This window comes from Coffea arabica, chromosome 8e (genome assembly GCF_036785885.1).
Source record: "Coffea arabica cultivar ET-39 chromosome 8e, Coffea Arabica ET-39 HiFi, whole genome shotgun sequence".
In the NCBI taxonomy this organism is placed as follows: Eukaryota; Viridiplantae; Streptophyta; class Magnoliopsida; order Gentianales; family Rubiaceae; genus Coffea; species Coffea arabica.
The window spans coordinates 41,076,951-41,090,935 of NC_092324.1; the positions used below are offsets into that span (position 1 = coordinate 41,076,951).

The following is a 13,985-nucleotide window of genomic DNA, read 5'->3' on the forward strand; positions in this document are numbered from 1 at the left end:
CCAAGATAATAGCATTCATTTAATCGGTAACCTCATTTGCAAGAGTAGTAAGAAATTCCATATCTCTAGGAGCTTTCTAGTGTTATTTTCATTACTTTTATGTTTATGGTAGTCTAGATAATAAAGGAGTTCGAAAATTACCGGTAATTGAAAATCTTACCTGTGGGTTCGACCCTTAATACCCTATACTCAATCGCGACTTGTATACTTGCGAAAAATCGGGTGTGGGATATTTAGAATGTTATAAATGTAAATTTTGATTGTGGTTGAGCTAATTGTATATATATACCCCGCGCATGTCAATAAAATAAAACTATACTAACCTACCTAAGCTAATGAGACAAACTAATGAACTAAGAAAAACTAGTGAAAACTATATTTTGGTAATATTTCTAGCCTTCCAAAGTTATGAAACAAGCTCTCCAAAGGTCCCATTTATAGCGGAATTAAAGCTCAAGATTAGTTGTTTCTAGTTGGCAAATTTGCCTCTTGAAATCTCTAAAGGTTGTTTGTACAAGTTTCTATACTTGCTTGCTCATATCTAGCCGGATTTCTTCCAGACAAAGTGGTCAAAAATTTGTGTGAAAAGAACACAAGTTGCAGAACAAGTTGCAACCGCATTTGAAGAATACTTGACCTCTGAAAAAGCAGGCTGAGGTCGTGTATTCACCCCATGTTTTCCTCTTTTGTAAGTTTTCTCAATTCTAGTCAGTCTTCAACTTTACTCTATTTTTGTACCAACTTTAATTGGTATTTTGTTGATGATGGAGGATAAAATAGCTCTTGTGAAAAACAAGAAAGTTGTACCCTTTGAGTTAGCTTTTCGAGCTTCAAGAATCATTCAATTTGGATCTCTATAGACCAAGAAATGACCAAAATACCCTCGAATGATCAATCCCCTGTTTCAGCTTTCGACAATAGAAATGACCTACTGTATTTTGACATTTTGTCTAGGAAAACTCATGAACTGGATTTTGATGTCTTATAAAAAATGTAGAGCTATGTGTTAGATTCAAAATGGTTTAATAATCACCTCAATCTAATACTTGTAACTCAAGATATAACCGATATACTAAAAGGTGTCAAAACTATTAAACTCCCTTTCTTTATACTTAATTGCATTTCATCTCTTGAACATTTTGCACTTCATATTTTCTTTAAAATCACTTCATATCATCAAAAATCATCCAATTATCTTCTCAAGTCATTCCATTTGATGATTGAATCATTAAACCTACAAAAACATGAAGTTTTCACCACTTTAAACACATAGAATGCAATCTTTCATACTTCAACCACAAAATGTGTACTTTCACTAGAATCCTAGTTAATTAGCTATAAAAATAAGTAAAACACACCAAAACTAATTAATAAAATACACATAAAACATATACTTATCAAATATTTTGTTTTTATTTTATACTAATCAAAATTATGAAATGGCTTGTCCAATAGGTGCTCAATGGGCGCTTAAAGAAGGTTCATTCAGAAACTTTGCATCAAATTCTCGAGGATCGGATCATTTTTCCCCTTAGGAAATTTGAAAGATGCTAAACCATTAATTATCGAAGCAAAGTGAAGTTTTTGTAGATGTTTTCGATGATCAACAAATTGACTTTAGCACTAAACATGGAGTTTTGCCACAAGCCTCAGATCATTTTTCTTGCACATAGTGATACCAGGCAAAGCATCGGTGTCAATGTCTTCTTTCTTCACTCCAGGAGGTAATTCCCAATCAAATGAGTGCAAAATATTGGCTAGTGCAAGCTCCACTGCTCCTTTTCCCATTGAGTACCCGGGGCAGCCTCTTCTGCCTGCCCCAAATGGGATCAAATGAAAATCTTGCCCATTCACATCAAGAGTACTATTCAAGAATCTCTCAGGCAAAAATTCATCTGGATTTTCCCAATACTCAGGATCTCTTGCAATTCCCCAAGCATTTACATAAACTAAGGTCTCGGGTTGAATTTCATAACCATCAATAGTGCATTTTGCAATTGTTTCTCTAGGCACTAGAAGTGGTAAGGCTGGGTACAACCTGAATGTCTCCTTAACAACTGCCTTGAGATAGGGAAGGTTCTGAACATCATCTTCATCTAACATTTGCTTCTTTCCAATGATTCCTCTAATTTCTGCTTGAACCTTTCTCATGACTGTTGGTTTTTTCATCATCGCTGTCATTGCCCAAATAATGGTCACCGCACTTGTGTCTGTACCGGCAAAGAATACGTCCTGCAATTTTAATTGGAAACAAATAAACAGTTGTGTTAAGCCCATCTTAATTATTTAACAAAATACATCAACTATTGGCTAAAGATTGCTAGAGAATATTTATAATATATGCAAGGCTTATTGTCTTTAGTTATAAACAAGTGAATACCTACTTCATATTTCACAAATATACAAAATTTAAGTCACGAAACTATTCAGTCATATCCAGAATATTTTGTCTCAATTGAAAGAGTTACCACAATAGTGAGAGAGATAAGAATTTTATATAAGGATTGAGACAAATTTTCCATGGTCTACAGGTGGTCTACAGGTGCAAACATGTTTAAATGTATCCACTAGAGAACTCGCTATGCTTACTAATCCTGTCCAAAATACCAACCATGCACGTTACTTGCCAATCTTCATAGTCACTGAAATTTGTCCAAATTGAAGATAAATAGATCTTGGATGTATGCAAACCGCGTGCAATTTATGTAGGGCAAAATTGAAAACAATAAGGCAGAAAGAGTTTAGATTAATAGATAATTGCTAATAATCACTAAATAATGTTATTGGTGCTATGTGATTGTACTAATCTTGAAATAAGTAGAGGTGAATTCGATTGAGATGCATCGTTTAAGCTTTCCAAACAGATAATTAATTACCATGAGCATAGCTTTGATGTTACCCATAGTTATCTCAAATGAAGTTGTTCCATCTTTTTGTAGTTGAAGCATGAGATCAATAAGGTCTCCATCCATGGACTTTGGCCTATTTGGATTGAGGTGCTCATCTATAAGTTCTTGATGAAACGAATCAAACTTCTCAAAAATACTCTCAAGTCTAGAAAGCATTCCTGTGAACTTATCAATCCATCCAACCGCTGGAAAATAGTCCGAGAAAAAGAAAGCCACAAGAAGGGCCTGAGCTTCGCGAATAAGACCATCAAATCTCCTTCTTTCATGACCTTCCTCATCAAACCTCTTCCCAAAAGCAATCCTGCAGATCATTGTACTAGTTAGAGACACAATAGTCTCGCTCAAATTAATCACCGGATCAGAAGATGCAGCTTGTTTAGATATCTTTCTAATCATTCGTGACACTTCATCTTCATGAATCGGACGAAACATCAGCAACCTTTTTGCACTCAAGAGATGAGTGACACAGATTTTTCTCATCTCTCTCCATTCTTGACCATATGGTGCTAAGGCAATGTCCAAGCCATTGTACGTAAACTTTTGCAGGCCTGTCAATTTTGGCCTACTACAAAATTCTAAATCTTGGTTTTTCATGACTTCTTCAGCCAGTTTTGCCGAAGAAATCACAAGGGTTGCCACTGAACCGAGTTTGATGAACATTAGTGGACCATATTTTTGTGAAAGTTCCCAAAGGGATCTATGAACGCATGAAGGGTCTAGTTGGTGGAAGTTTCCAATGATTGGAAGCCTTGGAGGGCCCGGAGGATGATGAATTGTTGAGGATCTTATGTTCTTGTTTGGAAGAAGAAGGAAAATTAGAAGAACTGAAATTGCGATGACTAGAAGAACGAGGATTTCCATACTTTAAACTGGGATTTTTTCTTTTTTTGGGATCGTTGGAAAAATGGCTAGAGAAGTTTGTTCAAATAGAGGGGCATAGGAAAGAATGACTGTGGTTTATGAGTGCGGCCAACAAGTGGCAACCAAAATTTTGACCTCTTAAAATGAGTGGAAAGTGGTAGGATTTGGCTTTTTCTTGCTTGTGATGTGGTGTGAATTTCCGTTATTTAGTTTATCCTTTTTGATCTTCCACCCGCTAGCTCGCCAAACTAAGTAATTTAAGGCTAAACAAAATTGGCCCGAAGTCACTCTGTTTCTCTTGTCCTAGTTGCATCGCATTTTAATTTTCATTCAACACATCTTCGTGCTTGCTTTATGTCCCGAAAAGAAATGAGACATCACAAGTTCCACTTTGCACAAGTTGGTGTAAACTAATAATTTACCCTCAACTTACATCAAACTACCCTCAATTTACATTGAATGATAATAATCAACTTATACTAAATTGTATTTGATTTATACTAAATGATAACAAATCAGGTGTAGTTCAGTTTACATTGATTTACATTAAACTATATCTGATTTAATTTACACTAGAGGTCAACTTGTGCGAAATTGTATAAAACACAAATTGTGAGACCCGGATTCCAAAAAAAAAATAACTTCAAACACCACTGTTGATACCTTTAAAAAAAAGAAAAAAAATCAAGCACTACATTACATTGTTAATAATCATCAAATCATGTGGTGACAAGGTGGGAACTTAAAAAGGTGCTATATAGATCACATGGGACATTTTCGGGCCATCTTTAGTTGACTTTGTAGTTTGTATCATACATGTTAGAAAGAATTATACAAGGTACGCATCATCTTTAGTTCAAGTTGTTTATGACAATGATTGAGATTCATTTATAATTTATCGGACCATATAAATTGATACATTACAAACACTGCCTCCGTCAAAAAATTTTAAAGTTTTATACGCTATATAACGCAACTCACGGTGAAGTCTAGTACAAGAGTTCTTTCAATGTGTTGCAATTGAAACCAAATCATCTTCTTCTATCTGTTTAACATCCTACTACGTGCTTGCGCAAGTCCTTTATTTCTAGTCAGTGGACACGAAAACTTGATTTCCAGCTAATTAAATCTGTTCGTTTGTAGGCAGTTTGGTTGTACCAATTTCTTTTCTTCTTTTTCCGCCGTAGGTTTGGCTACGCCGTAAGCATTGTTTGTATTGCTGTGTCAAGATATCATATTCTCCTGTTGAGTTCCTTTCTCCATTTGATTTTGACCTTTATTTTTTTTTCACAATCATAGCTCCATCAAAGACGGTATGTGATTTACCTTTTGAATCTGTTGCATATGACTTCAACACGGATAGGTTTTTGTGTTATGCATAGCGTATCATATTTTACGTGATTATTTATACAGGCTCTATGGAGTTGTTTAGAGGTTGCTGTCTTACACATGTACAGGAATCTATATAAACTTTGTCTTTGACATGCCATTATTATAGCTCGACATAACAGGTTTTCTTTCAGAATTCGGGTTCTAGTTTTTATTTTCTGGAGATGTTTAGAGGTTGCTGTCTTAGATTTTGGCAATGTCGGCAATTAATGTAAACTTTATTTTTGACATCTCATTATTTCAATTTATATCTAACAGGTTTTCTTTAAAAATCATTTATTGGATATTATTTTTCTGTAAATTTGGTTTGGTCGTTTGTGGTTTCGTAATGATGTGATTGAACCTCAACCAAAATATTTGCACTCACTGAACAATCTACCTGGTTGGACCCTAATTATATTGTCTCAAAGTGGAATAACACTAAGGTTTTATTTTTTATTTTTTATTTTTTTTTGTTTCCTTCTCTCTAAAATCTTTCCTCCTTTTTTCTCTCTGCAAAAACATCTTTCTTGGTTCTAAATTGAATGGCTGCCCTTCAGCCATCGGCTGAGGGACAAGGATCTCCTACACACAAAAAAATCTTTCTCCCAACTTTTTTCACAGCCTTCAACATCTCCAATCCAAATTCGGCAGGCGACTTCTTATAAAGGTGAAGCTGCAGTCATTTTCTCTAGAGCAGATGCGGAAAAACTTGTAGCGCCGTTTCGATGGACTTTGGTGGGAAAATTTTCTCATGGGAGACCTTCGTTAGAGGATATTCGCAAGTTCTTTGCTTCGTTAAATCTAAAAGATCACATTTCCATTGGATTGATGGACTATAGACATGTTTTGATCAAGTGCTCTGCTGAAGTAGATTTTAACAGGATTTGGACGAGAGGAGTTTGGCATTTGAGCAAATATCCAATGCGTGTATTTCGTTGGACCAGGGATTTTCATGTGCATAGAGAGTCATCTCTAGTACCGGTTTGGATTGAGCTTCCAAATTTACCTATTCATTATTTTGATAAACACTCTTTGTTCTCCATTTTATCTCCAGCAGGTAGACCATTGTTCCTAGATTCAGCAACAGCTGTTGGAACGCGTCCTAGTGTGGCCAGGGTATGTGTTGAGATTGATGTAGCGAAGCCTGTTGTGCAGAGGATCTGGGTGGCTGTTGAAGAAGAATCAGGATTTTGGCAAAGAATTGTTCCACAGAACATGCCACCATATTGCTCATCTTGCTGGAGATTGGGTCATTTGTCTGATAATTGCAAGAAGAACTTCACCGAGGGTGGATATCGACAGCAAACTAATCAAACCAAACGGCTGCAACATGGTTCAAATTTACTTGCGAATAATCAGCATGGGGTAGTTATTACACCTGTGTGCAACCCAAAAGCTAAAGGGAAAGTTACAATGGATGTCATTACTGCTCCTGAACATGCACGACTTCCTGGTACGCTTGTAGGCGAAGGTACGTCAACAGGTGCAATGGAGATTTCTGCTGGACAAGCTCGACTAGTTGAGGAACAGGAAACAATACTATCCCAAGAGGATAAACTCACCTACGTTGCTGCCGAAGATCATGCAGTCAAGGAGACAAAAGCTTCCGCTGCTGATGCGCATGGACAGTCGGATATTCCTACCGAAGATCATGATGTCGAGGAGGGAAGAAAAACAAAAGCTTCTGCTGCTGATCATGGACAGTTGGTTGCTGATGAAGACAAGGAGGGACCATTGCATAATGAGCATACGAGAATTGCAACCCAATTGGAGGTTGTCCATGAGCATGATTGTGAGGGGTCCCAAACGGTAGTGGAGCAAATCGTGGGAGAAGTTCAGCAGCAAATGGCCGACACCAATGAATTGATAAATCACAATGCCGACAATATCAATGGCAATGAAATTAAGGGGTCCCAGCCTATTGAGCAGCAGAATTTGGAAAGCACACACCTTCAAAGGGCCGACACCACTGTGAGAAAACCGACTTCGTTTGTAGATTTGAGAACTGTAAATGGACATGTTTGTGCTTCATTCCGTGAAGCCGCGGATATGATGGAACTATTACAAACAGATTATGCAGCTGAGCTATGTCTATCGGAAGCAGTTGCGTATCAAATGCTGAATTCGTTGCGTCAATTATTTGCTGCTATCTTAGTTTATTGCAGCCCAAAGAACCCTGCTCAGCTATGGCTACAATTTCAAGACTTTCTATCGGAAGATATAAGGCGAGATTCTTCAATCCCAATTCATCTTGTAGAAGTGAGAGTGCTACAATGCATTGACAACTACTTACGATCAATGGGAAAGAGTTTAGCTGATTATCAGTTGAACACACCACTGATCCAAAGTCCCAACAAGAAGTAGTAGCAAAAGATATAGAAGCTGAGAGGAATATAACTGTAGATGAGAATGACCTTCGAGCAATTGATCAACTAAACAAGGATCAGAGGAATGCCTATGAACAGATCTTAAATGCTATTATGAGTAATAGCTCAACATCATTTTTCGTGGATGGACCATGAGGTACAGGGAAAACATTTCTATATCAAGCCCTTCTTGCAAAAATAAAATCAACAGGAGGTATAGCACTTACAACTGCAACTTCAGGCGTTGCAGCTTCAATTTTACCTGGAGGCCGTACTGCACACTCACGATTTAAGATACCTCTACATGATGACGATTCCAAAAGTTGTCATGTTAGAAAGCAAACTGTGATTGCACAGTTGATTAGAGATGCACAGCTTATTATCTGGGATGAAGCAAGTATGGTTAAATGATAATCAATCGAACGCTTTGATGAAATGATGAAAGATGTCACTGGTCGCGATGTGTTATTTGGTAGTAAAACTATGGTTTTCGGAGGAGATTTCCGCCAAACATTACCAGTTGTGACAAGAGGCTATAAGGAAGATATTATTAGTGCAAGCTTAGTTATGTCACCTATATGGCAACAACTAACAAAGCTAAGGCTAAAGGAAAATATACGAGCTCATTTAGATAAGAACTTCAGCAATTTTCTACTTCGAATTGGTGATGGTACAGAAATATCAAATCATATGAATGAAGTCAAGATCCCAACACCAATAAATATACCCTTTGTAGATGATGCTTCATCAGTAGAGACTTTGGTAAGTATGGTATTCCCAGATATGAAGGCATTCAGTAATAATCCATCGTCGATTGTTAATAGAGCTATCTTGATGACACGAAACAATTTTGTGCATGAAATCAATGATATGCTAATCGACAAATTCCTAGGTCCACAAAGAACATATCTAAGTTTTGATGAAACTCTTGATGCATCGCACCAACTGGAAAACCAAGATTTTCTGAATACACTTAAAGGATTGCCTCCACATGAGTTGAAACTTAAGAAGAACTGCCCTGTCATGTTTATCCGAAATATAAATCCAAGTGAAGAACTTTCAAATGGCATACGACTTATATGCAAAGAGTTTGGAAATAATGTCATTTAGGCAGATATTTCTTTTGGCACATTTACAGGTAAGTCAGTTTTCATACCTCGAATTCCTTTACAATGTTCAGATGATGAACTTTGCTCCGTTCCCTTTAAAAGAATTCAATTCCCTTTGAGGTTATGTTTCGCAATGACAATTAACAAAGCACAAGGGCAGACATTAGATTACGTTGGCTTATATCTAAAAGAGCATGTATTCTCACATGGTCAATTATATGTTTCATTATCACGGGGAAAAACAGAAAACAATGTGAAAGTACTTATTAGACCACTTACTTCTTTCTCTGAGCACACAAACTGCACAAAAAATGTTGTATACAAAGAAGTCTTGTCTATGATTGACCTACATTGATTGTTACACGTTGCTCATTGCTTTGAGAACAAAAAGTCTTGAAAATGTATAAAAAGAGTTTTTCTTGATTAGCATCCACTCCTTGTCAAAATTTGCTTTTAGAAGCTCTTTTCTGGGAACCGAATACTTTTTGAACACCAGAGCTGCTTTGTGACTTCTTACCTTGTCGTAAGGGACTGAGAACTCGTTCTCTAGAAGCTAACCAACATGGAAACGTTTAAACATATTTGCAAATTCGGCCACAGATATATATCTATATGGCTTGCTTCGGTCTGCCCAATACTGCTCCTGGTCTTTTCTTGACATAACTTTTTAACAGCAAGGCAAAAGATTAATATGATGTTTGAGATGGTAATTATGTGTCGTGCTATTACAAATCTAACTTGATTGTCGACTGATTTTAATATTTAAGCGAACTATGGCTATCATATATTGAAGGCTGGACGTGTAATTACTTCCTGCAGGAAATCAGCAGTTCCCTTTCTCTCTGGACACTTAAAACCACAGCTCTCAAAGAATTCAAGAACATGCGCTCTTGGACCCTGATATACAATTTGGCCTTTTGACAAAAGAATGATATCATCAAAGAGGTCATAAGTCTCCAGAGCAGGCTCCAGGAGGGACATTAGCACGGTAGCCTCTGTCGAATGTACAATCTGTTCCACGCACTTGACTATTTGAAATGTTGTAGAGCTGTCAAGGCCTGTTGATATTTCATCCATAAACAGTGTCTTGGTTGGTCCAACAATCATTTCTCCTATTTGACATAAGATCATGTCTTAAGGCCATTTCTATAGCTTAGGAAAATCTTAATAAGTAGCTCCTAAGTTACAAGCTTAGGGAAGAGCATTCATTTGTGTGAGATCATTCAGGTATGGTACTCAGTTTGAGGTCAAAGAAAAAAAGGAGTGCTTCGGTTCAAATTGATTACCTTGTCAATGTAGTGGAGATTAAGCCTTGGCCCCCATCCCAGTCTTTGAGATCGGTTCAGTCCCTATTGCTTCAGTGGCAAAATGGTGATTAAAATTCTGGTTCTTTCCTAACTGTTACTGGGGATGCGAACATTGCATTCAATGAGTCCTTCACACTTCCTGTAACTTTACATCCAGACAAAAAGGCCCGCGATAGATTTGAGAAGAATTGCTTGGAGTTCTCATTGTATGAGCCTCGTAAAGAAAAAGCCACTAAAGAGCAATTGTTAGGGACAGCTATAATAAATCTATTAGATTTTGGAATAATCGAAGAAGTTTTGCCCATTATTGCTCCACTGAACTTGAAGAAGACTTACAAAAGCTCACCGCAGCCAGCTCTTTATTTTCAAGTAGAGCCCCTAGATAAGGGCAGTTCGAAGTCCTCACTCAATGTGAGACCCTCGAGAACATCATTAGACCAGGATGGCCAAGAATCCCATGCTGAATTCAATGGTGACGACTCTGAGATAGCTTCTTTCACCGATGATGATGTTTCATCTCATTCGTCTCAGACAGTTGCCTCTTCTGTGTTTGATGTTGCAAGGGCTTCACCATCTCAGACTGATAAGGTAGCTGATTCCACTCACTAATCTTTGTAATCTATGTCTTATGGTTATAGCTTTTTCCTTAATTTGTACCTTGATTTGCAAACGTTTTGCCTTCGCTGAATCTTCATTGTGTATTGCTCGAACTGGGTGTATTGTCCCTATTCGAAAAGGGTGACATAATTCCTTCTTAAATTGAATGACATTCTCTGTGCGTGTGTTTCCCCACACGTGCGTGGATGTGGTTGTCAGTGCATGTGAGCACACATTTTAACTAACATGTACAAATCTACAGAATGGATTGAAGGCAGTCAATGAAATTACAGGAATGGATAATCAACGCCCAAATGGAAGATTGCCACAATCTTTGTCCATTAACTTATCATTAAATACAGGACACCCAGGAAACAGCCATACCTTGAAGTCCAAAGTCCCTGGGAGAAGCAAGACATCATTGCAGAAGAATTCGTATAACCCTTCAACTGAATCTTCTTCCTCATTTGATGCCTATCACGATATGTATGGGGGATCTAGCAACTACATAGAGTGCCTTGAGCAGGAAACTGTGACCTATGGTGTCGGCAAAGAGGGAAAGAATGAAGGAAACAATCTAGAATATTAAAATGAGCCAGTTGATAGATTAACTCAGCCCATACATGATGAAAATCACATTGAAAAACATGCTCCCATTTTTAAGAGCATAGATGTTGCTCAGTTGGAAGTGAATGGGGAGAAGGAAGAAAAAAATTTTGGACAGGATGAACAGTTCCCAACTGAAAAGAGATCGTTTTCAGACTACAAGTCAGTCGACAAATTACCACATAATGGTTTCAGAAGGCTGGGTACAATTGGGGGTGTTACCTCCACTAGGCAAGCACTTGGGGTCCAGATTTCAAATGGTCGACTAAAGCATGTCAAGTCACAGTTATACTACTCAGCTGGAAAAAGTGAATATTTTGGAAAAAGCCACGACACAGAAAGGGCAACAAATGTACACAAGCCTAAGAATGCTGATAATAGTGCTAAAACTATTCAAGAAACAGAGAACAGAGAATCTGTAGATAGAAGTTCCAATGCTTATGGTCAAAATGTTGCAGAAAATCAAATGAAAGTGCTAAGAAATGAATCTTGTGATTATGGAACTGAATCATATTCCAGAATTCAGATGCTGGAGGAAGAGTTAAGGGAAGCTGCAACTCTCGAGATTGGCCTTTACTCTGTGGTTGCTGAGCATGGGAGTTCTGTTAGCAAGGTTCATGCGTCGGCTCGCCACCTTTCTAGATTCTATCTTCATGCATGCAAAGAAAAATTCCGAGCTAAACAGGCAAGTGCTGCAAGAGCAGCTATCTCAGGTTTAGTTTTGGTCTCCAAAACTTGCGGAAACGATGTTCCAAGGTATATATTAGTCCCATAGCTATTTTGTATCAGTGAAGCACATTACTTTAGTCAGTATTGAAAAATAGGAAAGCCAGGACTTGGTGAATGGAAGCATCAATAAAATAGGAAAGGAAAAAAGAACAAAAAAATGCTGGTGACTAGGAAGAAAAAGTGCACTTTTCTAAGGTTATTGCTACAAGGAATTGTAGAACTTTTTATTTGAATACTGCTTCAGAAAATTTATTTGTGTCAAAGGCAATTGCATATTAAAACTCACACTGGTACATCTGTACCTCCTATGCAGGCTAACTTTCTGGTTGTCGAATGCAATCATGTTGAGAGTTATCGTCATCCAAGCTGCTGCAGAAATATCAAATTTAGAGGCGAAGCATGCAAGAAAAAGTGATCACTCTGTTTCTCACTTGGATTCAAGCTTCCCAAAGAGACAAGATAGCTTCTCCTCTGTTGAGAAAAGAAATAGCGATTCAGTTGAAGAATCTGATGACTGGGACGACATAGAAACATTTATTTTTGCATTGGTGAAGGCTGAATCTTGGGTTTTTTCTCGAATTGTTGAGTCTATCTGGTGGCATGTTAGATACCTAATTTTTTCCAACGCTGCATTTAATCTTGTTTTTAATCAATCAAAACTGTCTTCTAAATCAGCAATGTGCTTATTTTGCCCATGCAGACTCTAACTTCACACATGCAGCTGACAGTTGCAAAAACAAGTGGTAGAACTAAGGGCTTAGGTACAAAGAAGAATAATGCAAGTGGATATGGTTTGGGTAATCAAGTGCAGGGTAACTTCTCCATAGAACTTTCGAATAAGGCTTTCAAAGATGCCTATGAAAGGCTTTGTTCAATTCGGGCAAGAGGACATGAATGTGGCTATTTGCCTGTTATGGCAAGATTGGTACGCTTTTACATTGGAATATAACGATTAATGCACATTCAATAGTCACTGGCAACTCTTGCTGGAGACAAATATTAATCATGTATTAATTTTTTTTAAACCCTCACAAGAGCATGGAGCTAGGTCTCAGATATTGAAGGTCTTTGTACAGATAGTGGAAATCTACCACCGATTCGTATATATGAGCCAGCACACATTACCAGAATAGCTTGAACCCAATGCTTCTCCAATAAACATATACAAATAGAATGATTCCCATTTTGCAGCCAGTCCCACTCCTATAAAAAATTTATAAAAACTCTTAACAAACGAGCAAAAACCAGTAATAGCTTCAACAAGAAGAATACCAGAATCTACTGTCAACCACTCCTATTGCTTTCAGAAACTTCCCTTCAACACGCTAAAGATGCAATTCAACTGCCATTGAACAAACTAGATATATGATATGCACAAATAGTGGATACAAGCACTACAAGACTCTACTTTACTCATGGCTAGAATACATCACACATGTCACTTGCTCGTATTACCAACACCTGTACTGCTACTTGCATGATACACATAGTTTATGAAGTACGTGTAACCTTCTCTTCCCACAACACACAATTCTATAATCCCATCATTATATCATTTGCTTTTCCTTGCGGTACACTCGTGCATCCACTAGCCTTGCTATTATATCTATGTATATATGAATATTTATTTATTTATTTATTTAGCAGCATACTAGAAGACTACCATCCTATACAAAGCCTTCCCTGGATCCTTCTGCTCGCGCCAGCCTTCTCTCTTACCTGCAAAAGTAAGTCCTTTATTGTTGTTCCCTTGTACTTTTACACTTCCCACTTCCATATTGTCAACCCTCGTATAATTCTAGCTTCCATCAATCTATCTTACATCAACAACATGTTTTAAATCAATACTTATAAAATACAAAACACCGATCATAAATATTTGATTCCTCGTCCTTCTTTTCAGTTTACTTTCATTTATACTAAATTCTGCTTAATACCTTTCAGGCTTCAAAAGAGGCAACTTGCTGCAATCTGTTATTGAGACACATTGCTAAAACACTTGCAATGACTACTGCCAGATACCCTGTTACTTTACAATGCTTAGATCTGTTATTTACTTCAACTATCTACAAATCTACAAATTATGATATGCAACATTTTAACATTTTTACTTTATATGAAACATCAAAA

The 13,985-nt window shown here is 37.3% G+C and overlaps 2 protein-coding genes across 2 annotated transcripts; one reads left to right on the forward strand and one right to left on the reverse strand.

Annotated features, from left to right (window-relative positions):
- Positions 1-1,623: 1,623 nt before the first annotated feature.
- On the reverse strand, positions 1,624-3,770 carry LOC113703450 (5-OH-xanthotoxin synthase-like). Its single transcript, XM_027224818.1, has 2 exons — positions 2,877-3,770; positions 1,624-2,232 (listed from the first exon to the last, which is right to left on the reverse strand). The coding sequence occupies exons 1-2, from the start codon at positions 3,768-3,770 to the stop codon at positions 1,624-1,626; spliced, it is 1,503 nt and encodes a 500-aa protein (XP_027080619.1).
- A 4,172-nt stretch (positions 3,771-7,942) lies between these two features.
- Positions 7,943-8,617, forward strand: LOC113704779 (uncharacterized). Its single transcript, XM_027226653.1, has one exon. The coding sequence runs from the start codon at positions 7,943-7,945 to the stop codon at positions 8,615-8,617; it is 675 nt and encodes a 224-aa protein (XP_027082454.1).
- Positions 8,618-13,985: the final 5,368 nt, after the last annotated feature.

Excerpts from the sequence above, each read along its gene's own strand:
- LOC113704779 (XM_027226653.1), top strand. The coding sequence starts at position 7,943 with ATGATGAAAGATGTCACTGGTCGCGATGTGTTATTTGGTAGTAAAACT.
- LOC113703450 (XM_027224818.1), bottom strand. The coding sequence starts at position 3,770 with ATGGAAATCCTCGTTCTTCTAGTCATCGCAATTTCAGTTCTTCTAATT. Across the intron at positions 2,233-2,876 it reads ACATCAAAGCTATGCTCATG|GACGTATTCTTTGCCGGTAC; the intron begins GTAATTAATTAT and ends TTAAAATTGCAG.